Here is a 26,754-nt window from a genome sequence, read left to right on the forward strand (position 1 = left end):
TAGGGGCACAGATCCTTCCGCAGATTGGTGCGCACATGTATTCCTCCGCCAGAACGAACCGCGAAGTAGTTCCTCATGGTGTTGGCAGCTCCAGCGCAGGGCGCGCAGCGGGCGGGACATCAGAGGTGCGGGGGAGGATGGGGTAATAAACGTGGGGGTAACGGTAAAGCCTAGGAAGCTTTCCTGCGTTACAAGGGTATGGCCACATTCCTTGTGCAGCCCGACCCCCCCTCACCGCAGGTCCAGCGGAAGTTGCCGGAGTTGGACGAAGACAAGAGCGGAAGGAGACGGAAATTGCCGAGGGTGGTGCGTCTGACGGTGGCCGAGAGGGCGCCGAGATAGCGGCGGAAACTGCCGAGTGCCGCCGACGCTCTGACGGAAATTCCCGAAGCGGCCGGTTCCGAAGGTTGCCGAACCGGCCACGTCAGAAGGCGGCGCCGGTCGCGGTGGCGCCCGTCTCCGGAGGTTGCCGAAGGAGGCCGCGGCGAGCGGCGGAAAGGGCCGAGGCCGAGGCGCAGGGCAGCCTGAGCAGCGGTGGGGAAGGCTGAGGCGCCTCCGCCGCCCGTCCAGGTAACAGCGGACGCCGTGGCGGGGAGGCCGGGGGTGGCGGCGGTACGGGCGCCCTCCTCCCCTCGCCGCTCCCGGTGTCCTTGACGGGCACGGCGGCGGGCCGGGGGCTGTCCGGCGGGCAGCGGCGGGAGGTGCCGCCAAGGTGACCCCCAGCGCCGGGCGGTGCTGCCGCCCGCCCTGCCCTCGGCCCCGGGGACGGGGACGCCGGGCCCGCCGCCGGGCTGAGCGGGCTTGGCAAGGCCGCGGCACAGTCGCTGTGGGAGCGGGGCCCGGGGGGGCTGGCGGCGGGGAGCCCGGCTGGTTCCCGGGGCGCTTGCGGTGGGGTGGGCCGCTGCGTGTGTTTGTAAACACGGAGCGCTTGCAGGGAAGCTGCCACCCGTTCCGGGTGGCTGCTCGTCCTTCGTCCGTGCTCCTGGCAGCGCTTGCAGAGGTCGCGTCTGGAGCAGGGCTGACAGCTGCTTGTCACTGTGGCTTGCACCATTTTTAGTGTAAGGTGACGTACATATACGTGAGGTGTAGATAGTTGTAAAGAGAGAGACATATCTTGTAGTTTAAGAAAGTAACTAGTTATTCTCTTATAACTAGATGATCTTTAAGGTCCCTTCTAACCTGAACCATTCTATGATTGTACAACCCAGTACGTATAGGTGCATACATACTTTTTTGCAACTGTTACAGAAGTTTTACTCTGCCTGTTTAAAACCTCTCAGCAATCTGAACTGATTAAAAACTCGGTGCTGTTCTCTCTCTTGCCAAAGCACAATGCTTCGACTACCTGCTGTCCGCAGGACCTTAGCTGGGGTCACCCAGTCCTCCAAAGTGTGTGGTAAGTGCCTTGAGTTTATGGTTTTTGCCTGTGTGTATGGTGATAAAATTGGTGCATGTGTAACTGACTTATTGAAGGACATGTATGCGTACTTTGTTTGCAGCTCTGGAATTCTATGTTGTACTGTTTATAGAACTTGAATCGTCTCAGTACTGTATGAATAACTGTAAGATAAGCAGCCTGGGGTAGTAACTGAAAGTTTTTGTTTTCTTTTTCCATGTCTCTCAGGACGTCGTACAACTGCAACAGCAGCCAGCAACCAAATAGAAGTGTTTGTGGATGGTCATCCTGTGTTGGTGAACCCTGGAACTACAGTACTTCAGGTGTGGGGAGTTGCATGCTAAATTTTTCTTGGACTCCCCGTCTCACTTCTTGGCAGTGTGTTCTATCCTATATATCAAAAAAACCCCACAACCCTTTGCATTATTTCTTGCAATTCTTATGGGTGTTTTCACTGACTGTGATACAATTTCATGTGGCAGAAATCATTTGGGGAGTTCAGTGTTTGAAAAAGAAGTATCTGCCATGATTGCCTGAAAGAAGATGCGTGCAGCTTGAATGCCAACTGCAAAAATTTACACAATGCAATAACAGACTTTGATAAATTCTGGTTGAAATTCTAGCTCTGAACTCTACGTGACCTGGTAGTCTTTCAGAACCTGTTAATTTTGTATCTTATTAAAGTGGTGTCTTAGGCAAATGAGGTGTAGTCTCCTTCTGGTTATTAGTTCTTATGATTCACAATACTGATCCTTCGCTGCTTTTATTCTTCTCGGTGTGGGAAGAAATGGAACCTGGATTTCCCAGCCTGTACTCAGCATTGTTGCTTTTCAGGCCAAAATTTCAAGTAGATCTTTTTTCAGTCTTAATGCCTTTTTAAGAAGCCATTAAATGGGGACGTGGTATAGTGAGTTAGAATATTAAAGTACATAGTATTTATTTCAAAATATATCCCTTGTTCTTTGGATACAAGTTACTAATTTATTTAGGCATTAGAACGCCCCTGGCAGGAGTCAAATGTAATATTTTCTTAAATGCTATTTTAACGAGCTTTTTAGTTTTGCTTACATGTGATAATTCTTTGTAGATTTCATCAGAAAAATTAGATCTTCTTAGATTTTTTTTTTTTTTTTTTAATTTAGTGGTGTTTGTTCTGGCAGGCATAGCTAGCGCTATAGCGTAGATACCTCAGCTGTGGGGATTTTACGCAGGAAAGGCCAGCTTCATCAGTTCTCTGGAAATCTGTCATCTCTGTCCTCCTATCGCTTCTTCAGACATTTCATGGAAGAATGTTTCTGAGTTTGGGGTTCTACTGAAGTTGAAGATTGACTATGCTCCAGTACCTTTATAGAGAGTATCTGTGTTGTTGAATTATCAGAAGTCATTATGCCCATTGTTGTTTCCTTTATATTTTTCAAATTTTCCTCTTTTATGCATTTTTCTTTAAATAGTGCATACTTTGTTTAAAAAGTTACTTTTATTGCTGTTGTCCTATCTATTAGAGAGAATTCTCTCTATTCTTGGAGGAAAGAATGAGAGAGAGGTCAGTTCTCATTTCCTCAATCAGTTACAAATTTTGCAAAAAACTTATTTGTAATTGATAACCTGACATGTTTCTGCTTGATCACTGTTTTTTTTTGTGGTCACTTCTTAAGATGAAAGATTGAATGCACTATATTCCTAAGCACTAACAGTGTTATTCTTTGAAAAACTGAATAATGTTTTATGACGTGGAACTGAAAGATCTAACTAAAATTTAATTTTCCTTTGTTTCTTATACTTTATAGGCCTGTGAAAAGGCTGGAATTCAGATACCTCGGTTTTGTTACCATGATCGTCTCTCTGTTGCTGGAAACTGTAGGATGTGTCTTGTGGAAATAGAGAAGGCTCCCAAGGTATCGTATATGTTTTATAGGAATTACAATTTTCTGCTGTGCTTAGGGCCTAGTTTAAATCTTGTAAATAATTGTTTGCACTATCATTAGCACACAAGTTGTTGTAATTCAGCTGCTCAAAGCAGGTTTTTCCTTTCTTCCCACTGGACTGCAGGGATTGCCTATGAATCAGTCAGTTCTCAGGCTGTTATGGATTATCTTGCTCCTGGATGTGAACATTTGATATCTGTCCATTTTCAGTAAGATATGTATTTATTTTATGTAATCCAGGCTTCAACCGCACGTTTTCAGCTGATATTACGCAAATAGTAAAGTTCAGATACTGTATGAATTCAGCTGTAGGATTAGTGTCTGCAGGTTTGTTTTAGTTAAGTAGAGATTGTGGTTACTTACTAGTTTAATGTATACGTACCATTGATGTCTGTTGTAAAATAGTAACTTCAGGATTGAAGGCTGTCTTCAGCCGTATTAAGAAATCTATGCAGATAGTTGAGGCATTCTTTTCAAGTTCAGTCTTGGTTGCACATTTATATTCACATATAAAGCTCTTTAGTTCACCTCAACTTGAATTCCACAGTTTGAGCTTTGTGTCTCTGTAAATGTTGGGTTATCACTAAAGATGGAAGTTATGATCCCACATGACATCCTTGTCTCTGAATTGGAGAGACATGGATTTGACGGATGGACCACTTGGTGGGTAACGAATTGGCTGGATGGTCACACTCAAAGAGTTGTGGTCAACAGCTCAATGTCCAAGTGGAAACCAGTGATGAGTGGCATTCCTCAGGGGTCAGTACTGGGACCAGTAGTATTTAACATCTTTGTTGGCAACACAGACAGTGGGATTGAGTGCACCCTCAGCAAATTTGCTGACGACACCAAGCTGTGTGGAGCGGTCAACATGCTGGAGGGGAGGGATGCAATCCGGAGGGACCTGGACAGGCTTGAGAGGTGGGCCTGTGCAAACTTTATGAAGTTCAGCAAGGCCAAGTGCAGAGTCCTGCACATGGATTGGGGCAATCCCAAGCACAAATACAGGCTGGGCAGAGGATGGATTGAGAGCAGCCCTGAGGAGAAGGACTTGGGGGTGTTAGTGGATGAGAAGCTCAACACGAGCCTGCAATGTGCACTCGCAGCCCAGAAAGCCAACCGAATCCTGGGCTGCATCAAAAAAAGAAGCATGGCCAGCAGGTCAAGGGAGGTGGTTCTGCCCCTCTACTCTGCTTTCGTGAGACCCCACCTGGAGTACTGCGTCCAACTCTGGGGCCCCCAACATAAGAAGGACGTGGACCTGTTGGAGTGGGTCCGGAGGAGGGCTACAAAGAGGATCAGAGGTGCTCCAGCCCTCCCTTATGAAGACAGGCTGAGAGAGTTGGGGTGGTTCAGCCTGGAGAAGAGAAGGCTCCAGGGAGACCTTATAGCAGCCTTCCAGTACTTAAAGGGAGCCTACAGGAAAGGTGGAGAAGGGACTCTCTTATCACAGGGTGTAGCAACAGGGTAGGGGATAATGGTTTTAAACTGAAAGAGGGTAGATTTAGATTAGATATGAGGAAGAAACTCTTTACTGTGAGGGTGGTGAGGCACTGGAACAGGTTGCCCAGGGAAGCTGTGGATGCCCCATCCCTGGAGGTGTTCAAGGCCAGGCTGGATGGGGCTTTGAGCAGCCTGGTCTAGTGGGAGGTGTCCCTGCCTATGGCAGGGGGGCTGGAACTAGATGATCTTTAAGGTCCCTTCCAGCTCTTAACTATTCTATGATTCTGTGATGGTCTATCTCATGGCGTAATTGAAAAGTAGGAGGGTTCTCTGAAAAGTTCTCTGAGCCGGAGTTTTTGTTAATCTTGCAGTAATCTTGTGAAAAATCTTGTTCCAGGACTCTTTGTACAGGCTTTGTCCAAATAAATGCCTAGTAAATGATGCATACTCTGAACTTCAGTTCTAGAGATTTTCCAGATCTCTGCTGAATCTCTTTGATTTGCCTTGTATCTGTTACAACTGACTTTCTTCTTGCTATTAACTACTTGAATTGGAACTGGGAAGTGTAAAATTTTCAACTTTAAACGGAAATAAATCACAACTAAATAACCTTTTTATATAGCAGATTATTCATAAATATGGCCTCTACTGGCTTTATTGGTTAGATTTTCTTTTTTTCCTTGCACATGCCTTTTTATTTCTACAACACGTTAAATTAATTACAGATGCGTATGTAAGAATTTAGAGGGAGGGGGAAGCTGGGGTTTGTGCCTATGTTGAGAAAAAACATGTTGTGTTCATGCTTGCCTTTTATGATGATTGCAGCCAGTTGCTGCGTGTGCCATGCCAGTTATGAAGGGCTGGAACATACTGACAAACTCTGAGAAGTCCAGGAAAGCAAGGTACCTTTCTTTTAGCCTCCTATAGCTGATTAGTTACACTATTGGCTAAATGATGTAAAGTTGACATTAATGTTAGTTCCTGAACCCAACAGAGAGGGTGTAATGGAGTTCCTGCTGGCAAATCACCCATTGGACTGTCCTATCTGTGATCAGGGTGGAGAATGTGATCTACAGGTACAACATCCAATTAAATTGTGTAGACTTATGTCTTAATACTCTTGCCTTAGGTGAAACTGTGCTTTCCAGCAGCCTGGATATGTCTGTTTTCTGTTGTCTGTTCTAGGATCAATCGATGATGTTTGGCAGTGATAGGAGTAGATTTAGAGAGGGTAAACGTGCTGTGGAGGACAAGAACATTGGCCCGTTAGTCAAAACAATCATGACTCGGTGTATACAGTGCACTCGATGTATCAGGTAATATCCTTTATTTTTCACTGGAGAGAGTACTGAGCAGGCATATTTATATCAGTTTGTTACTTGTGAGAGAAACACCATGAGAGGCAGCCAATTCTTATTTCTTTTCTGACTGTACTTAAGAATTTTATTTCTGGTAGGGACTGATAGCTGGTTTTCCAGAGCTACCAGACGGATGTCGTGCAGGAAATAGAGAGAGATGGCCAAAACATGAAAGTGAAATCAGAATTCTACAGGGCAGAACTGGTCCCATGGTGTTAGTGCCAGAAGGGATTTAGAAACATTAAGTGACTTCCTCAGCCACACTTGCAAGATTTATTTATTCTTGACAGCCTCTGGTAGCTATAGCTATATTTATGCTGTTCTGTAGTCCTGAGATTCAGTAACGGCTAACTTGAGCCAGATGGAAAGGAATACAATACCTGCCTAGTTCTAGAAAGAACTTGTTAGGACTAATCTTTGACTGTGAAATTCAATGAGCACTGAACTGCTCTGTTTTTTGATTTAACTCCACCTAGTTTTTGTAGCCCTGTCTGTCTGAAATTCTGCAGATGTATAGTCCTGCATGTGGTGGCACTGACTAATACATCTGAACAATTGTTTTCTTCTTTCAGGTGTGTGAACTAAGGCTAATGTTTTATCTTAAGAAAATGAGATAACGATGGAAAAATGTGCTGTGTTGCTGTTATACGTTCCAGATCTATTTTTAATTCTCTCTGCATCTACCAGGTTTGCTAGTGAGGTTGCAGGGGTAGATGACTTGGGAACAACCGGAAGAGGAAACGATATGCAAGTTGGGACTTATGTTGAAAAAATGTTCATGTCTGAGTTATCAGGAAATATTATTGACATCTGCCCAGTTGGTGCTCTTACCTCCAAGCCATATGCCTTTACTGCACGCCCATGGGAGACAAGGTGTGTATCTCAACGTCATACTGAAGATGCAGCTTTCTCCATTTCTGTCATACGCTTTGTCTTAGAATATGTCCATCTATGCTACCAAGAGTTTTCCCTGATTTTTATTCTCTGCGTTTTTGTTGTAGACTTTTCTATAGACTGAATCTAACATAAATTCTGTTATTTACTCACAGCTCATTCAAGAGGAAGAAGAATGTTTCAGTTTGTAGACTATTCTTCCCTTATTTTTAGTCTAAAATGTTTATGCCGACTGCTCAGTAAAAAAAATCTGTGTGAAGGAAAATTCAAATTCATTAGCTCAGTAATTGTTGAGGATATTATTTAAAATATCTTGTGAAACTAAGCTCTTGTATGTTTATCTAAAGGTAAACCTACAGCACTTTTTTTGGTTGTTGTTTTGTTTGTTATGCCAGTCTGTTGCTGCTTGTATATAGAAAACTGCAAATGGTTTATTCGTTCTTCTAAACAGGAAGGTAGAGTCAATTGATGTTCTTGATGCAGTTGGAAGCAACATAGTAGTGAGCACGAGAACTGGAGAAGTGATGAGAATTTTGCCAAGGCTGCATGAAGATATCAACGAGGAGTGGATATCTGACAAGACAAGGTGTGTGGGAGGTGTTTGTACCCACATGCGCATTTTTGCACGCATTAAAGGCACACTTTGCAGAAACAGAAGTGTGGTCAGTAGCACACTAACTGCTGGATTCCACTGTTAATACTGTAAAGCTATAGAGAAGAATAATTGCTAAAACATATTTTTAATATTATAATTGAAGTTACTGAGTTTTCTAATGTTTTCATTTTTGTAGCTTTTTTTTACAGTAACTTTTTTATTTGTATGACTTTTTTTTGCTTGTTTATGAGAAGGAAAAGTTAAACTCACACAAAATATTTCTTGTGTTTCTCTTTTCTAATCATTGCAAGCTGTTAGAAAACTCAGTCTTAGAAAATATTTAGTATACAAAGTTATCTCAGTCTTTGCTCTTTAGTAATGTTAGTGGTGTTCACTTAGGTTCGCTTATGATGGTCTGAAGCGTCAGAGACTTACTCAGCCAATGATCAAAAATGAGAAAGGAGTATTTGTTTATGCCTCATGGGAGGATGTATTAACTCGTGTCGCTGGTGTGGTAAGAACAATTTTCAATCCATGTAGCGTAAAATTAATTTCTAAAGCTGGACATGTAACAATGATTAATATGAAAACAGTTATATAGAAAAGGGCTTTTTTCTTTAAGGTTAGAGGGGACCATTTGACTTCTGATCCATTTTATTTCCACTTAAATTTCTTCTTTTGAATATTACTTCCTGTTTCATGGATGAGATCATCTGAAGAACTTTGTCTTATCATGATTTCATTCGGGGCATTGGGAGAGAAATTACTTTTATTTAAATGGGAAACTGAACTGTTTCTTCAGAAATTTAGGAGGAAGCAACTTTTCTGAATTACTCTGATCTATCTGAAGACTTCTTTATATTCATTTAAACTGTGCTATCACCACTTTTGCCATCAAAGCCATTAATTCTGTATTACTTAGATCTGAATTGTGCTTGCCTCAGTGCTTCCTCAGTGTGGTGATTGATTCTGCTGCTCCAATGAAGTGCTGCATGACTGCTCTGGATTTTGATTAAAAATTTTATGTGGGATGAAACAGAATTGAATAACTGTAATTGAACTTTCCTCAAGGATGTTTTTGCCCATGGTACGGTAGCAGGGTTTGTTACAAAAGCTATTGCATCTCAGATAATACCTTTGAGTTGAGTTTACTACCTGAGCTTGTGTTATGGAAGTTTGTATTCTGTCTGCACCTTAGGCTCATTAAAATAAGAGCATGCAGCAGTCTTCCTCTCCTCACCATACTAAATGAGAATTAGCCACATCTGAGCAGTAACTCAAGTGGGAGAGACTTGCACAGAATACAGAGAGCTGCTCTTTGCTTATCCTGAGTTCTGAAGGACCTGGAGTCACTGCCTTGCGGAAGTCGGACACTGCTGATCCATTTGTGCTGCTCCAGACCAGCGGTTGCACTGCTGGCTTTTGCACATCTTAATGTAACATACATTTACCTGGGCCAAATGGGAATTTATTTCAATAGTTTCTTTTGCTTACGTGTATATTTTCTCTTTCTCCAGCTACAAGCTGTCAAAGGTAAGGAAGTAGCAGCAATTGTAGGGGGACTGGTGGATGCAGAAGCGCTAATAGCTCTGAAAGACTTACTGAATAGAGTAGATTGTGATACGCTCTGCACTGAAGAGGTCTTCCCTACTGCCGGAGCTGGGTAAGAGTTCGGGCAAAGTTTGTCTGTAATTACTGTGTTAATAAACCTTCCAGTCTGCAAATCATCTCATGTTAAGATTCTGAAATGACCTAGGATAGCAACTGCTGTGCTTTAGCAGGGTTTGTTTGAATTTACAATGTTAATATATAGAGGGTATTTATGGATTGTCAGTTGATACGTCGTCCCTACTAGAGCACATTTTACAGTATGTTGAGGCTGCTACAGTTTAACAGTAGGCTACTGAAAGCCAGTTATACTCTGTTGTAAGTTGGATAATTTAGTCCATTTCTATGTGTTGTGAAAACTATAGTACAATTATGATCTTGTAAGCTGTGTAATAGCAGATGAAGTTTTTGAAGGCTCGCAGTAAACATAGGAAATATCCTGTAATATCCTGTGTCGTTCCTGTAATATTTTAATGTCTCTGATACTCATGAAAGAGAGAAGCTCGCTCTTCTTATTTGGGTTAGTAATTCAGATTGACAAATCTCTTCTTGCCCTTTCTTTCCCTGAGATGAAAAAATATTTTAAGCATGTAGAATGTTTACCATATCTTCATTCCTTCCCTTTACTGAATTCTCATCCTCTTTCTTTCTTGCATCTTTTTGTTATAGCACAGATTTACGCTCTAACTACCTGCTTAATACCAAGATTGCCGGGGTGGAGGAGGCAGATGTCCTGCTTCTGGTTGGCACCAATCCACGCTTTGAGGCACCACTTTTTAATGCTAGAATTCGGAAGAGGTTTGTACTCCTTGGTGGTGAATAAACATGCAAATCCATCTGGATTTGATGCAATGCTCAGGTGGAGCCGCAGGCAGTAAGTTGAGAGTGTTCATCCAGGCTCACTGGATTTAGTTCACTTTTTAATAAAGGGAATGGTGATACATCTGTAGAAAAAGGGGGGTCTCTTCTCCCTGTAGCGCATAGGTATGTTTTGTTCATTCTCACTTTGACGTTCTATGTAAGTTCATATGCTGAGACATTTATTCCTTTGTTACATTACACAGACGCCTCAGATTTTCTGTCTTAGAGAAGTTTGTTAAAGCATATTCCTAAAAAAATTATTTTCAGCATCAGTTTGCTGCTTTTTGTATTGTTGTTTAGCAAATCAGACTCGCTCATTTTAGAAGCAGTTGCTCAAGTTTAACATTTTTCTTTGGCAAGTAGTGTGGCTTTCCCAAATTTTTGAACGTGGCTAATTCAACTTTAACAAGATATGTCAGCAGGAGACAAATGAGGTTTATTAAAGCCCTGTCCTTCCTATTGCCGGGATCTTCCAAAATACATAATTTTAAAGAATAGTGGCCTTAAATTTTGAGAGGAAAAAATGCAATAAAATTTATGAACGATTCATAAATTTTTGTCTGCTATGAGAAGCTGCAGAAACAGAAAAGAATTCTAACCAGCTAAATTTTTCTGTTTATGTAAGAAATAAGCGGATTTGTAAAACCGTGAGCACTGTCAAATTCAGAATTCTATCCTCCTAAAAATGACTCCAACTCCAATTCTGAAGTACCTAAGAGTTAAGTCAAGCTAAATAAATTTAATAGTAACAGTACATGTGGGGTTTGGTTTTGTTTTGTTTGTTTTTGCCTAACACCGGAAAAGATTGTTTAAAGTTGTAGTACCTCATGTTGTGCAACCTTTTTTTCCACTGCATTGGCAAAAGTTTGAGGAGCGGAGGGAATTGAGTTAATGAACCTCTCATGTAAGGTGTGTTGCTGCACTGGTCCCAGAATGTATGTAGAGAAATAGTCCTTATAAAAAACTCTAAAGCTTGCTTAACAGTCAAGAGTAATGCTATAAACTGCATGTTACCAAAACAATCAATGCTGTTAGAATTCCTTAGAAAGAATTTGCATCCTATTTCAAGTTATTGCTAAAATTATAATTAGTGGCTTTGGTTGAGTAAACTTCTGTATTTCTTTGATTTTTATAAAATGTTTTCTGTGTTTTCAGCTGGCTTCACAATGACTTGCAAGTGGCCCTTGTTGGCTCTCCTGTGAATTTGACCTACACATATGATCATCTAGGGGAGTCCCCACAGATACTCCAGGACATTGCTTCTGGAAAACATGCATTCTGCAAGGTACACACAACTTCAGAGCGTGACTGTTCTATTTCAGATATATTGAATAGTAATCTGAATTCCCCACAGAGACAGATTTGAAGAGAAGTATCATGTTATATACGGAGTTATTTGCTTTTAATCAAATGCTGAGATGAGATAATGATTAGCGTGCACCAAGTATGCGTGAACTGCTTAATATATTCAGGTGTGTAAAACTTCGCAGTGCAGGAAACTCACAGAATATTTGATATAAAACAGGCTGTTTCAGCCGCTGCTGTTTCCACTTAAATGTCTGGTTATCAAGATGATAGTTCTGTATTGACAGGCTAGCGTACTGCTTATAGCAGTTTCTCTTGGCTTTATCTCTAAATGAAACAATGACCGCTTCAGAACCGTAGCTCTGCATGGAAGACTTATGTAGAAATTATGGGATTTATTACATTATCTGCACCAAGAATTGTCTTCGGAGCCTTGGAATGAATTTCTTGATTCTTTACTTGCACAGGTCCTCGACCAGGCCAAAAAGCCAATGGTGGTAGTAGGTAGCGCAGCACTGCAGCGTGGTGACGGAGCCGCTATCCATGCTGCCGTTTCCACCATCGCACAAAATGCCAGGACTAAGAGCGGTGTTGGCTCTGATTGGAAAGTCATGAACATCCTCCACAGGTTTGCTTTAAAGCTTTTTTTGGGAGCCACTTTCATTCACGCTGGGCATACACAAGTTACCACAATGTATGTGTGCAGATTTCTTTGTGTACACGCAAGCGGCTTATCAGGTTAGAACCTGTAGGGAATATAAAAAATAGAAGTACAAACTAGCAGAAACTTTTTAATAGAAATGGGTTTCTTGACCTGGCAAACTTCTCAGGCTCTCCATGAGAATTTATTAATCTATTACATATAAATGTAGAATTTAAAGTTTAAATTTAAACTTATAGAATACAGGAGAGCCTAATAACATATTAACACAGTGCTCAGTAGAATGCACAGCAGACCAGTGTCACTTGCTAAATGATTGCTTTTTATCTAGAGGAAGAAAAACAAAATTGCAAGAGTATGTAAATAATATGGTTTCTTATTATATTCCTTTTTCTATGCAGCTTCTTGACTGAATAGTTAATAGAAAAGCTTCAAAGCTTTTCATTTTAGGGCTTTTGATCTTAGCTATTCAGTTTATTCGGACGTTATTCCTTTTTATAGGCAAGCGTTTCTTGGGACAGTCCTTCCCCACTGTCTTCCTAAAACTCTGTTAAATTGACCACCTCTGTAAAGCAAAAATTAATTCAGCAAATGCAGTGGTGCTCAGATTCAGAGACTCAAGAAAGTCCTTCTGCCCAAAGCAGCTTCATAGATGTAAAACTAGTATAGCAAGAGCAGGGCTTGGTCCTCTGAAGGAAACTTAACTATAAAATCCTGCTGTTGAAACTGAAACATGTACTACCAAAACACAGATGAGCTTAAGAACACTCATGATACCTTTTTTTACATGTGGTTTGGTAGTATTTCATCTTACTAACTTTCATGCTTTTGGTGCACCGTCCTCTCTACCTTAAGAGTAGAAAGCATCTTAACTTATTGGAACCTGTATGTCTAACTATGTCAGACAAACATAAGTAATACTGAAAGATCTGTCTCTACAGAGAGAATGTTTTTTTCTTTTAAATGTAATTGTAAGTCTGGCACTTGGTTATGCAGGATTATGCAAAACTGTTCCTTTGGAAAAGAAAAAGACTGGACAGAAAATGAGAATGATTATTTCATTTTTCTAAAAGTATCTTTATGTTTGAATAAATGCATGGTGATGATGTAGTGGTCGTAAGTCTTAGATATTTCAGAGTAGCTGATGGTCCAGCAGCTGGTCTTTCATTTTTCACGCAAGTGGCCTAAATTAAAGGCCTGCTGAGTTGAATTCCTAGCTGAAATGTGACCCTTGATGTTCCAGATGATAAGTGAGCTGCCTGACACTAGGCCCTGACCTGGAACGTCTGCCTTTATTTTGCTATCCCATCTTAAATAGGTGAGATTCCCCCTGAAAACCTCAAATGGCATCAGTTTGTCAAAATGCAAAACCAATCTGATATTCTGTCAAATACTCTGTCAAAATTTTGAGCTGCCTTTATGCTTCATTTTTGTCCTGTTACTGTTAAGAGGCCTGTTATGTCCCTTTGAAATATTTAGTCAAAAAAAGGTCTGTTCTGATGGGAGAGGGAGAGTTCTGAAAGAACTTTAAGTTATAATGTGTTTGTTCCTACAGGGTTGCAAGCCAGGTAGCTGCTTTGGATCTGGGTTTCAAACCAGGAGTGGAGGCAATTAGGAAAAATCCTCCCAAAGTACTGTATCTCTTGGGAGCAGATTCGGGTTGTGTAACACGTCAGGATTTGCCAAAGGACTGTTTTATTATCTATCAAGGTAATTAGTAGATGTAAATTAAGCAATGTTACTATCTAATAGCTGGAGAGAAAGCCTAAACAGTGCCATATTCTTACAAAGATACCTGACCCTTTGATAATTTCTAGCTTTTATTTTCTGCCAAGAAATGGAGCTTCCAACACATAACTGAGATACTGGTTATCTATTTCTTAGGTAAAATTGGGGAACTGTTGACGAGTAATAAGGGAATATAAACCAGTTAGGTCTTGTGGAGCATAGTTCCAAATCTGGCAGACAAACCAGCGTTGTTTCCCAGCTGTTCTGTCATACCAAAACATGGTCTTACCTTCATTCATTAAGCATCCTTGTTCCTGGAGCCTCCCAAAGCTGAGACTATAGAGACTGAACTACCATTTACTACTGCTTGTAGTCCGTTCATTCTCCCCAAAGTATTAGGCAAGTAAGACCTCAGAGCAGTCAGCCTAATAGCCTTTATATTACTGCTTAAGCAAACGTCAGAAACTACTTTTTTTCTGGGAACACAGAGATTCTGTATTGTGTTAAGAAAGCATTTCTTTTTATTTTGACTTATGTTTTATATGGTTGTGTACTGTTTCCTCTTTCCATGTATTTAGGACATCACGGGGATGTGGGAGCTCCCATGGCTGATGTTATTCTCCCAGGAGCAGCATATACAGAGAAGGCGGCCACATACGTGAATACTGAGGGTAGGGCCCAGCAGACAAGAGTAGCAGTAACGCCTCCTGGGATGGCAAGGGAAGACTGGAAAATTATTAGAGCTGTCTCTGAGGTATTGTTGCTGTTATAAATTGCTTCTAATAAAAGTATACTGAGACATTAAGTTCCTTTTATATTGAAAAGTGTTTTCAAAAAGGAGGTACGTTTTCAGGGAAATACATGACTGTAGTCTTAAGAAGTAATGTTTTATACTGAATCCTCTGTTAATTCTGTGAGTTAAATCATATTGTTTCCCTTTTGAGGATGGCACTAATACTATAGCTGCTGTATGCTATTGGAATGCATAATGGGTGAAGCTTTGTCTGCAAATTCTGCAGGTCTTCATGAAGTGCTTTAGAGGAAGCTGGTGGGAGGATGCAGTTTTTTGCTTTTTAGAAAGAAAACAATATGAACTCTGAGGGCAGGACCTGATATTGTTAGATAAGATCAAGTACGTGCTTAGTAGTCACTGGGAACAAGATGCATTGATAATTGCATCAACTTTTATCTCATTTGGTGGTAAGATAGGGAAAGTACAAGTGATGTCTGTATGGAAGGAGAAAAGCACTACTTGTCTTTTTTTCCTTTGTATAGCAAACAGGATACCCTAGGTTTTTTTAACATGGGGAAGTCTTAACTGTAGGCATCAGAAGTCCAACAGAGTACTGTGACTTTGCTTCAGTTTGTACATTATAACTGCCTGTGTTGTCAGGAGTGTAGATTTTTCCTGATTTTACTTTAGGTGTGTTAATGGCTTGGTAATCTAAACCACTATGTATTAAATCCCTAGACTTGACGACATTTCTTTCTGTGAATCTCTTAGCTGGCTGGTATGACCTTGCCTTATGAGAACCTTGATCAAATACGGAAGCGTTTAGAAGAAGTATCTCCTAACCTGGTTCGATACGATGATGTGGAAGAGGCTAACTACTTCACCCAGGCAAATGAATTGTCAAAGGTAACCAAATCTGAAGCATTCTTTGACCTGCCCTGAATGTAGAATTCACTAAACAAACGCTTTGGTAACAAGTTCCTATCATAAAGCTGACTTTCTTTTTTTTCCTTTCCTGCCACAGTTAGTGAAGCAACAGCTTCTTGCTGATCCTCTTGTTCCACCTCAGCTCACAATAAAAGACTTTTATATGACAGGTATGTATAGTATGGCCTTTCCTTTCTGAAATTAGCAATAGGTTTTACTTAGCTTTACAGTAAGATTCTTATGAGGCATTTAAAGCTTTCCACTAAGATATGTAGGATTTGAGTCTTTTGAAGAAACAAAATTTTCCAGTAAAATGATTTGGAATTTGCATAAAGCATAGACTACTGAACTATATTTTCAGCTAAGCATTTTTCTTTATCCTCTTTCTATGCAGTCTTGTACTAAATCTCTTTTATCTTGTATCTGTGTATATAACACACCAACATGTGTTTGGATTTATGTCTTTTTCAGATTCGATCAGTAGAGCATCCCAGACAATGGCCAAGTGTGTGAAAGCTGTTGTTGAAGGTGCTCATGCAGTAGAAGAGCCATCCATCTGCTAGAGACTAATCAGGCTGCTACACCTCTATCCAAGTATTTGTTGCAGTTAACTGCTGTGACTGATATTTTTTTTTTCAAAATCTATTTGCTAGGTCGTCGTATTTTTCTTTTCTTCATTCACATTTTCATCAGTTCAGATAGCCCTATAATACTATAGGACCATTGTGCCTGAGAGAACATGCAGCACTCAACTTACTGTACCCAGAGGCAGAGTACCTGATGATTGTATACAAATAAATTATAATACCAAACAACCCATTACCTATGTAACTCATACGGCTCGCACTTCTTGCATGAAAAGAACTCAGTAAGCAACTCGGGCCCATTAAGTCCTGATTTGCTAGGAACAAGTCTACGTGGCAAAAATACGAGTTTGTGACCTTCTTCAAGAGTATCCACCTATCTTAATATTAAGCACCAGTGAAAGTGTGAACGTGCTATTTTTGTAACGTGCTTTCAGAGCAAGTTGTCCCTCTTTTGAGTTAAACATACCTGGTTTATGTCAGCGTTCAGACCTGCCACTGCTCTAGATATTTCTGTGTTTCTCCATTTCGGTTCAGTTGAGAAACTACTCATGGGGAAAATAAAAATAATTTTGATGTTGTGAAAAAGAAAAGCAGTTTTCGCACATCTTCCTCATATTGAGCTGCTTAAAATATGTAGCAAAAAGATAAGGCCTTTATCTAAACTAGTTCAAATACAGAAAAAATCTCAGAATAGTTTCTCCTTGCACTGATCTCTTTATAGCAAAGTGGGGGAAGGGATTGTGTATGCTGTTTTTTCGTTGGGTTTTTTTTTAAGATTTAGATTTACTTCAGAACAGCAAATCTCTCCTCTATTATGTTGGTTAATGGAAGTTTGGGAAAAGGATAGCTTGGATAGCTTCCTCTTCAACAGGCTGCGAGGGTAATCAGGTTTAGAGTAATTCTTCAGGAACTATGCAAATAGGAAGAGTACCATAAAGTCATCGCTTCCAACTTTATTATTAAAAAAAAAAAAGTGTTACTTTTGCAGGAGGAAAAGCTACATTTTCCAGTGTAGAATAATACTGTTACTATAGAAGCCTTAGCTTTATAAATTCATTTTTTCTTCCATGTTTGAAATTTTTCAGTAACAAGCAAGTAATTTTTTAAAAATTGTTTTCCTTCTGCCCAGGAAGAAAACTCTTCCTGGTCTAGCCCAATGTCCTGACACTAGCTGACTGTGTCTTAAATATTGTACATTATTTGACGCGGCCTGCTGTCCTCCAGTTACCAACGGGTCAGTTCTCTTGGTGGTACAAAATAAAGACAACCATTCACTTTATTCAAAGATACTACTATATATGTTAATGGGACATCTAGAAATACTGTAGTCTGTTTTTAATGTGGCAGTTCAGAGGACCCCATAGTTTGTCTGCATCTGTGACCAAGTACAGCATAAAACCTTCACGTTGTCCTTGTGAAACATGACTTCTGGAGGAGGAGGAGAAGGAGGAGGGGTTTATGGCAGGGACATAGCAAAAGAAGAATATGTGTGAGAACATATGCTGAAAGCAAGGCAGTTGGCTCTTCTCACAGATGGTAGGTTTAAGAGGAAGGGGTGTAGCTGAATCCCATGTTCAGTAAAACATTTGGTTCTCAGGTTCCTAGGATGAAAACCTTATTTTTTTTCCTGAAAATCCATGTTGTACAAACACAGGAATAATTTCAGCTGCGCAACAAGTCAGTTATCTCTTCTTCACTTCAAAATTTGTAAAGGTTCAAAAGCTTTAGAAATTTTTTTTTTGCCTTAAATGTTACAGCGTTATTTAGCTCTGGGAGCTCTGTCACAGATTACTTTTTGTTTTATTGAAAGCTCTGCATCCTTCAGTTAGTGTGTTTAGGAGATCCTTATTTTTATTCAAAAAGCGTTCAGCCCTTATCTTGAAAGACAAAAAAGAAGTACATGTGGTGCTGTTCGTCCTGCTTCTACCCTCTTTCCCACCTAACTAGTCAAAGGATGGAACTTTTCAACCCAACTTGACAATAGCAACAAGGCTCTCCTCAGATTTGACTGATAGTAAAGAGAACTCTAAATTAGCATTCTTATCAACTGACTTTTACAATCTAGCCCCTCCCTTATCTCTGCTGTTTGCTCTGGTGGCTGGACAGTCAGTGCACATGTGGACTTTTGACCGGCTAGCAATAAAAGGATAGTGGGGGTCTGCAAAGGAAGGGAGGGGATGTTGGCTGGGCAAAGTATCAGAACAGAAATTAGAGACAGGGCTATGCATGCAATTTGGTTCTATTTATTTAAAAAGTTTACAGTTAGCACTAGTACTTGCTGGTTCTGAAGCGGCAACCTCAGATTAGAGCAGAGCATTTTGAGAAGGCGGCAATGAAGAGTGGGGATGATGGGAGATGAACGTGCTCAAAGTGGTGTTCTTGGCTGTTAAAGGGCTTAGTAGCCTGATAGATTCCCTGAACGGTCAGTTCTGATGATGCAGCTCACCTCCAAATGCAATGTTGGTGGGTGCCTTTATCCAGACTCTGTTGGGGCACGGGCAGGGGTTCATTGTACTTTATTTTAAAGCTAAGACCAGAACTGAAGATTTATTTCCCCAAATGCAGCCCTAGTACCACCTGGCGGCCATCGGGCAGAATTTCTCATTGGTTGTATCGCCAGTTGTGGTCCAGTAACTTTCATCTTGCTTCCTCCTGCACCCTCCTGCCTGCAGACAGCACGAAAAAGAACAGGTATGTGTCTGGGAGATGGATGGGTTTAGACGTTAAGTATCTGCTTCTCTCAACACAGCACTGTGTAAACATAGCTCTTACGTCCAAACAATTAACCCCAAACATGGCTTGGATTAAACCTTGCCTTTAAGTAGTCTTGTCTTCAGCAGAAGATTGTGGGGAGTGGAGAAGGGTGTGTAAATTCAAGGTAAAACCCTTGTGGGAGCCGTCACAGGCAGGATGCAGAAACAACCACAAAACAATGGATGAAAGACAAATTTAATCTCGATACCTCACGGACTGGGGGATCTCTGAAGCAGCGCCCGGGCAGAGGCACGCAGGCAGGGGACGCAGGCACCGCGGAGTGAGAGCGTCCTTATTAGTGAGAGAGCAAGAGCTCAGACTTGCTGTTCTCGCCTGTATTTCAAAGGTTCAAGCAAGCAGAGTTTTTCAGTGTGCTTTGATCTTCAGCAGCAGGGCAGGAATCTCAGGCATGTTCGGTAAGATGCCCCTGAGTCCATCACAGGCCTGCGTTATCTAAGTGCGGATGTTCTGCTTGTCGAGCACGTAAGATTAAACAACAATTAGTGTGATGTTTGTGTTTTCCAGCACCCCATGTGCAGTCACTTGAGCATGTACTGTCCTACAGTACAGTGTTTACGATCGTACAGATCGCCCATCTTCCGTTACTTTCCCCCTATGAAGCACTTGTATTTTCAAGCAAGTTTAGGCCAGGTTAACACCATCAGTCAGATTAAAGAGAAACAAACTATTTCTGTCAAAATACTGCAAGCAGATTTAAGCATCTAAGTCTAGAGCTGCGATTTTAAAACAAAAAGTTTTTTTAAAACCCCTGTTCAATAGCCACCTTCCTGGAAGCACCAGCATCCTGTGGGTACATCCCTACAATTCCAGAGGGAGACTGCTTTAAATCCTAGGCAATTTAGTGAGATTCTTCAATAAAAAGAAACCAGACAATGTAGTCGCAAATGGAAGTCAAGTCAAACTGAGTTATGTTCTCAGCAAGATTCTGAAACAGCCAACAAAACTAGGCCATTCATAAAAATAGTTGTAACTGTCTCATTTTTTTTAATGTATTTTGAAGTGTAGCTCAAAGCAGAAAAGGAAGTGTCTATAGCATTTCCCCAGGAAGTAAAAGACTTGGGATCAATTCCTCTTCTGAGGCTGATAGGTTCTTGCAAGACAGTATCTGCCTGGTTGAGGGATGTGCTGGATACTGCTGTTGGAGCTGATAGAAAAGGACCTCAGATTCATAGAGCTAAAGAAAAAGCAGAACAGCAGCCTGGCGTTGGCCTTAATCCAGAGAGAAAAGGTAATAAAACCTCATCTCCATCCCTGTCCCCACACGCCAGCTCCTCATCAAATACTCCAAACAATGGCTGAGCCAAAACATCCTCTCCCAAAACAGGACAGTCTCTTAATAATCATTTGTTGTGTTGTCCTCTGAATATGCAATTAGATGAAATCACCTTCAGTGATGAAGGGCTGAAAGACTGACTCTTTCAAGGCACTGACAGGACATGAACAGAGAAAGTGCTAATAAGCAAAGTGATAGAAGAGGACTTAATTGGGAGTACAATGGTGGGAAAAAAATTAGCAATAAGTAAGCAGAGAATTATGGGGAGCACCTAAAAGTTAAAGACTTCACTGGCAACTGAAGTAAGCTTTTTATCAGGAGTGCAAGAACATGTTTTATGGGGTAAGTTCTCCCAGAGTTACCTGAGAAGTTGCCTTGCTCGAGAAGCAGTTTTAAAATTCCTATTTAAAAAAAAACCAACAAACCCACAAACCGCAACCTCTTATTAATTTATTAATAGATATTAACAGATAATTATTTATTATTATTCATAAAATGTTAAATGGGCACAAGTACCTTTGGGACTGAAACACTGAAATTTACAGAAAGTCACAAGGAAAACTTGTTCAGAAACAACCACTGAATCCTTTGCTCTGTGTGGGGGCTTGTACAAGTCATGGTCCTCTCTGTTGTGTCAGGTTTAATCCAAAAGACACTTTGCAGTAACACATATTAGCTGATGGAATGATGTCAGCAATGTGTCCCAAAGTACCTGGCTATCCCCAGCTCCCCACAGCTGGGCACAACAGAGACACCAAGAGCGAGCCATAAGCAACGTGTATAAAACCTTATGATTCAAACTCTGAGTGACTCCACCATCAGCAAAGCCTGCTATGCTGAACACTGTTAATAGATGTTTTTCTCCGGCTACATGCAAGCACCCATTCACAGTACCTAACGCTGAGAGGCCTACTGAGATTGAGCAGCCTCTTTGTGTAGTGAGATGTAATAGCGGGTAGACATCTCCCCACTCTGATGCTAATACTGCCTTTTGAATGTACTTAACTAATATTTCAAAGAAATAATTTTATGTCTTCTCGTCACCTTCTGTACACCAGTGTCTATGTTTGAAATGGATCAGAGATGAGAACCACACATCAAAAAGAAACATACTAAGAGCAAAAAGCTTCGTGTATAACAAATAACTTCCAAAATCCACTGGGATCTCATGACCCTAAACACTAATTAAGCCTTATGCTTTGATGTTAGCTCAACTCCAACTATTTTTGAAAAATCCTGTCCTGCGTGCTTTTCATTTCTGAATTATCCATCACAGGATATTCCACACCTTTGTTTGAAGCATCTTGTACTGGCTACTCTCCAAAGGCTGAGAGATCCCTCATTTAGTCCAGAGTGGGAGTTCTCATCTTTCCAATTTGCAGTGATGACCAAGACCCACCCTAACCGGCATATAAATGAATAACTGAACTAATAGCAGAAAGAAGCACTGGTGATAAAGCGTGTAGCTTCTTAAATGCTACAATTACAGTTAATGAAATATCAATAGACAGAAGCAGATAGTAAAAATACAATACTATACTTCGAATTAACAGTGAGCTTCCTAGTGAAATAGGACTATATTAGAGCATTCTGCTGGGACAGTTTATTCCATTCATTTGTCTTCTATTTAAAGGAGTCTCCACAGATGCCTGTCATGTACTCTGGACAACCTTCCCACAATTAATAGTCTTACTATTTTGTCTTTGCTGAGCTTTAGGAAGACAATACCCTTTATTTAATGCAGATTAAAATACACATTGATAATGAAGAACAGATTAGTTAAGTCTTAGTTAATTACTATTTTCAGTACAGTTCACTATCAATTAATTATATTATCATGCAATAGCTAGCATACATCTGCTCCCAGTTGGTTAAATACTTCTGCAACGATACTCCTACTGAAATCCACAGCAAAATTCCCATTGCTCCAATAAGCTTTAATGAAGGCCTTGAGACTCAGGAAGACAAGGCCAGTCATCTGTGCCTTGTGTTGCTTTGCTAGCATTTATGACTTTAAATGAAGTAAACTTTCTCTGTTCCACTTATGGTTTGCCCTATACTTTCAGCTGTGCTATCTGCCACGCAGGAGTGCACTAAAGCATGGCTTTGAAGGAGTTTAGCAGCTGGATTTATGCCATAACTCGGGTGTATTTGCTAGAGAAAAATCCTCAGACTGTAGACAATGTTTTTAGTATTAGGACTCTCTGATGTTCAGAAAAGTGGCAAAAAGCACGCTGGTTATAAAATACATACTACTGCAGCAGACAGGGTAACTGAAATTCAGATATGCTAGAGACAACCACTGCCATAAAATTTTCATGTTAAAGAATTGTTGAAAAATCAGAATAAGCATTTTTCAATAATGCTAATATGCTGGGCTTTAATGGTTAGCTTGATCCCAGAACCTACCACAATAAAATAAACCAACACCACATAAAACTGTTGCTCAAGACATGGCTTAAAAGAATGTATGTAATCATGATTTTGGTTGTTTAATTTGTCATCCTTTTCAGTGTTTAAACACCTAAAGACGAGATCTTCTAAACAAATGTGGCTCTATATACGGAAGTCTATAATGAACATCTACACACTTAAGAGTTGTTCCTCCCCTTCAGAATATTCACCTGCATTTTAAATAAATTTGCTGAAAACCCCAGACTCTTCACCACATGCACAGAGTCTAAGTCATGCTCCAGAAATTCCTCAGGTCTGCACTTGGGGTGCATATGACCTTGGGAGACAGTCAAGGTTCATTTATTGATGCAGCCTGCTCCAGTAACTAGTATACAACCTAAAGCATCTATTCCATTATTTTTATTATACTCACAAAGCTTATTCACTATGTCACTGACCCCTTTCTCACTATTAATACCAGTGAGACACATCAGCAAAGTATGCCTCATTAGCCAGAAACTAGTGATTTAGGAAACATTAGTGGTCTTTGACCACTCTCTGCTCAAGCATACAATATGTTTACTGGCTGGAGCAGTTGGTCCAGGGATGTGGCCACTTAAAAGTCAAGGCAGACAGACCTATTCCGTAATGAAGAAATGGACTTTCCAGAATACAATTCTTCATGTTGTACAAGGGATGTTTCTTGCTTTGGGTTTACACACCATCCTTGTACAGGAGTCTCGGCGTCCAATTTGTTCTCCAACATAATTTCAGAGTACTGCTCTACTCTATGACAGATCTCCCAACTTCAGAGAAGGGTCTTGTCCATAAAAATATATCTTTTTTAAAATCTTTTTTTTTTAATTCTGCATTACTCAAATTAGCTGACTTAGCTCCTTTAGGGTGCTACTGTATAACATTTTCTTGGCAGCTAAACAATTAAAATAATATTTGCATTTTTTAGTAAGTTACTGTAAAGCAAATCCTTTTAATCCTCTCAGGTAAATAAACAAAGTTCTGTTAAATAAATTCCTCCCTCCATAACTTACAGATTTTAGTTTCTCTGTTGAATGATTACACAATAGTCCATGTAACTAAGATCTAGTGAATTTTTCCTCTTTACTTTGTCCTCCTTAAAAAGATTCAATTTTTTTTGTACAAGACACTAAAAAATATCCCATTTCAGTTTTCCTATTCCAAACTAGACTCAAAACGTTTTTCCTTTTCCTTAGCATTAAGCTTCTGGCTTTGCAATTAACACACATCAAGTAGGTCTCAGGATGTCACCAAAACGTGTAATGCTCCTATGATGCGTGTTTAAATTTAGGCATGCAAGTAATCCGATTAAAGTCAGTATCTGTGAAGTCAAGCACATAAGCCAAAGAAAGGGTTTAATATCATTTATGTGTTCAGGTTCTCTCTTAGCCATTTCTCTAACACATTGTATCATCTGCATCCCACTTAAAAAAAATACTACGATATCCCTCAGTGTGCTGTACAGATATTCCCAAGAGTACCGTGGAAGGACTCAGTGTAGACCAGTTGTTCATGGTCTATACTGAGTCTCTTTAGGTCTCTTCCTAAAACAATAAGATTTCTTAATAGTGCAATAAAGAGAACTAACTTGAATTGTAGTTCAATTATGCTGAACTACTGAATTACAGTTAAAAGGAGCAATTCTCTTGTTTAATAGTGCTAGATACAAGACATCACTTAGTGCAGAAACTTGAATTCGGTACTCTAGCAAAACCCTACCGACTTGGTAAGAGTTTTATGCAAGTATTGAGTAATTCTTCAACACTTCTGAATTATTAATCAGGCCTGCAAGCATTTGCAAACCTGGAGTCTGAGAATTTGGTCCTTTATTTATTTAGAATAAAAGAAAATATTAGTTTATGCTGCATTTGTTGAATTTCTGAATCCATTGAGATAATTTATTTGTAATTTCAAAAGGTTGGGGTTTTTTTAATCATCCCATATATGACCAACATTTGTAATCCCCGTCATTCCTTTAATGAATTTTAGATATAGAATATAAAAAGTATTTTTTGTTTAAATATCTTACAAAAAGAATCATTATACTTCATGCTCCAAAGCACACAATAATGACTGGTGAGATTATGAAGTACACAAATTATTGCACTACTTCTATACAAAATACAAAATCTTTTAAAATACAATATAGGAGCAACATATTTGATATTTTTTTTTTATTTTCTAATGTCAGAGCAGAATAATGCATTTAATGGATTAATAACCTAAGAGAGAAAAACACCTCCTATGCAATAACTCCACAGAATGCAACACTTTGGATTATTAAAATGTGCTAGGCAGACTAACCATAATTTAAAAAAATTCCTGCTGAACAAAAAATACAGTTTGACACAAAGACCAGCTGACTTTTAATTATACTTCAATTCAAGCTACTTTATATAAATGAAAAACCTACTAGAAACACACAAGCTACGCTCACTATACTAGTGAGCTAGGCAAACTCACTATGTTTTGAAAACGCAATGTATCTAAATTCAGGAATAATTTTTTTAAAAAACATATTAGAGTAACTGAGCTAAAACAACATCTTTCATATTTGACAGAGGAGGGAGAGAAGTTGATAACATACTAAGTAATTCAATACCTTCATTCATATGACCTTAGTCTGACTGCAGTTCAATTAGCGTATACCACCTGAATAATTTTTACAATGGAAAAAACTTAGATATATTTTTTTTAATGTATAGCTCATTAGTTTCCTAATTATTTCCTCTTCCTTCGGGACAAATAAAAAGGCATCTTTGCAGTTCATCTCTGAACAGGGCTGTGCATAATCCTATTGCAAGAAACATTATCATAGGTCTGCTGAATACAGCAATCAGTGTCTTCACCTATAGATACACCATAGCATCTCACATTGTTTTGATAGCATTTCATGTATTTTTTACAATCTAACAGAAACACCTGCAACAAAGAAAAATACGATGACTATTTTATATTACAATATATTGCAGTGTAAATTTATAGCATTTCTCAACTTTGTAAAAAGTCAGGAATAACAGTATTCATAAATATCAGGAACGAAGCTCCCAGATCAAAACAAGAACTTAAAACGAACCAAAACAAATTTCAGAAGGCTGCAAGATGCTTTGAAAACATTAAAACCAAAACTCAACTATTGCCTCCAAATTTCTTGCTATCAGCTTTATTTTTTCACATCTCATCCTGAAGGGCAGACAATGCTAAATTTATGACAGATAAGCAGAATTTCTCTGATATATATCACAGGTTCCACTCACTTGCATTAAATCTCTCATAGCTTATCTACATGGCCTACTCTAGAAAAAAAATTAAAATTTAAAATTAAAAAAATACCTTTTTTTTTCCTACCTGTACGTTCCATTTTACTTGCAATGCCTTCAGAGAGAAAGACGCAATGGTACAGTTACACCAAACTATCCCACATCAATATCTCAGCTGTTCTGAGAGGACGAGTACCAAAAAAAAAAGTTACACTAACTTTCACAATTGCATACTAATTTTAAAACTATCACACAACGACAAAAAAGTTTTCAACTTTATAAATTACAGCAAAAAATACGATTTTTTAATTTTTAAAAGAAAAACAAAGTTACTAAAAATATATATTTTTTACCGTACCTCCTTTTAATTTTTTTTTCCAGAAAGCTGATCTTAACAGGTTATAAAGAAAATTATTTCTTCTTCCATATGTCTTTGTATATTATTTTTATTTAAAATAAGAAGTCATAAAAATGATAAAAAAATTTGGTTTTGGCCATTTGGCTCCCTCCCCTAAATTGACACTTTATAAAAACCTTCTGTACTTTTTTTCCCCCTCCCTCTCTCCCTCTCTACTACCTCCAAGATGGTAGGAAAGTTGTTGTTTTGGAGGGCAGAGGAGCCGCTCTCTGATGTTATGTCCTCTCAGTGCCTGTAGTGGTGCTGTAGGAGGCTGCTGGCTCTCTTCTTGAGCAGCCCCAGCGCCCTGCCTTCTTTGCTGGAGAATATATTCAGGGATTCCCCTTAATAATCACCTACCCTCTGAGCACTTTGTAGTTTTAAAATAATAAAGAGCCCCCAAAGCTTCCTCCTCACAAAAAGCAGGATCTTCTCAGAGCCAGGGGGGCAGCAGCTCCTCAGCACAGAGCCCGAGCCCATTCCCAGTCCCTCTGCTGGGGAGGAAACTCTGATCTGTCAGCCCAACAGAGGGAAAGGGGGGAGAGGAGAGAGAGGAGAAAAAAAAAGCAGCTGGAAAGGTAAGCCAGGCCCGGCCTGC

General features: G+C 39.8%; 2 protein-coding genes and 1 long non-coding RNA gene across 12 annotated transcripts in view; 2 read left to right on the top strand and 1 right to left on the bottom strand.

Annotated features, from left to right (window-relative positions):
• Positions 1–47: 47 nt before the first annotated feature.
• On the top strand, positions 48–16,265 carry NDUFS1 (NADH:ubiquinone oxidoreductase core subunit S1). Its single transcript, XM_074593474.1, has 19 exons — positions 48–570; positions 1,329–1,396; positions 1,625–1,719; positions 3,184–3,291; positions 5,590–5,666; positions 5,759–5,840; positions 5,950–6,080; positions 6,810–6,995; positions 7,468–7,602; positions 8,011–8,125; positions 9,129–9,274; positions 9,889–10,017; positions 11,236–11,365; positions 11,853–12,013; positions 13,602–13,756; positions 14,353–14,528; positions 15,279–15,413; positions 15,532–15,604; positions 15,906–16,265. The coding sequence occupies exons 2-19, from the start codon at positions 1,333–1,335 to the stop codon at positions 15,995–15,997; spliced, it is 2,190 nt and encodes a 729-aa protein (XP_074449575.1). The 5' UTR covers positions 48–570; positions 1,329–1,332; the 3' UTR covers positions 15,998–16,265.
• A 1,983-nt stretch (positions 16,266–18,248) lies between these two features.
• Positions 18,249–26,385, bottom strand: LOC141745945 (uncharacterized). The gene is made up of 3 exons (XR_012588186.1): positions 26,118–26,385; positions 25,848–25,939; positions 18,249–19,243 (listed from the first exon to the last, which is right to left on the bottom strand). It is a non-coding gene; the product is annotated as an uncharacterized LOC141745945 (long non-coding RNA).
• The window catches only part of INO80D (INO80 complex subunit D), a 59,816-nt gene continuing 59,396 nt past the window's right edge, over positions 26,335–26,754 (top strand). For 9 of the 10 annotated variants that reach the window (XR_012588185.1, XM_074593469.1, XM_074593464.1 and 6 more), the window contains exon 1: positions 26,335–26,734. The gene's annotated coding sequence lies outside the window, so the exon portion shown is untranslated. The remainder of the gene's footprint in view (positions 26,735–26,754) is intronic. The other variant, XM_074593470.1, reaches the window with a different exon arrangement.

The sequence above is a fragment of the Larus michahellis genome, chromosome 7 (genome assembly GCF_964199755.1).
Source record: "Larus michahellis chromosome 7, bLarMic1.1, whole genome shotgun sequence".
NCBI classification, from domain to species: domain Eukaryota; kingdom Metazoa; phylum Chordata; class Aves; order Charadriiformes; family Laridae; genus Larus; species Larus michahellis.

Excerpts from the sequence above, each read along its gene's own strand:
- NDUFS1 (XM_074593474.1), top strand. The coding sequence starts at position 1,333 with ATGCTTCGACTACCTGCTGTCCGCAGGACCTTAGCTGGGGTCACCCAG. Across the intron at positions 10,018-11,235 it reads AATGCTAGAATTCGGAAGAG|CTGGCTTCACAATGACTTGC; the intron begins GTTTGTACTCCT and ends CTGTGTTTTCAG. Across the intron at positions 15,414-15,531 it reads AGGCAAATGAATTGTCAAAG|TTAGTGAAGCAACAGCTTCT; the intron begins GTAACCAAATCT and ends TTCCTGCCACAG.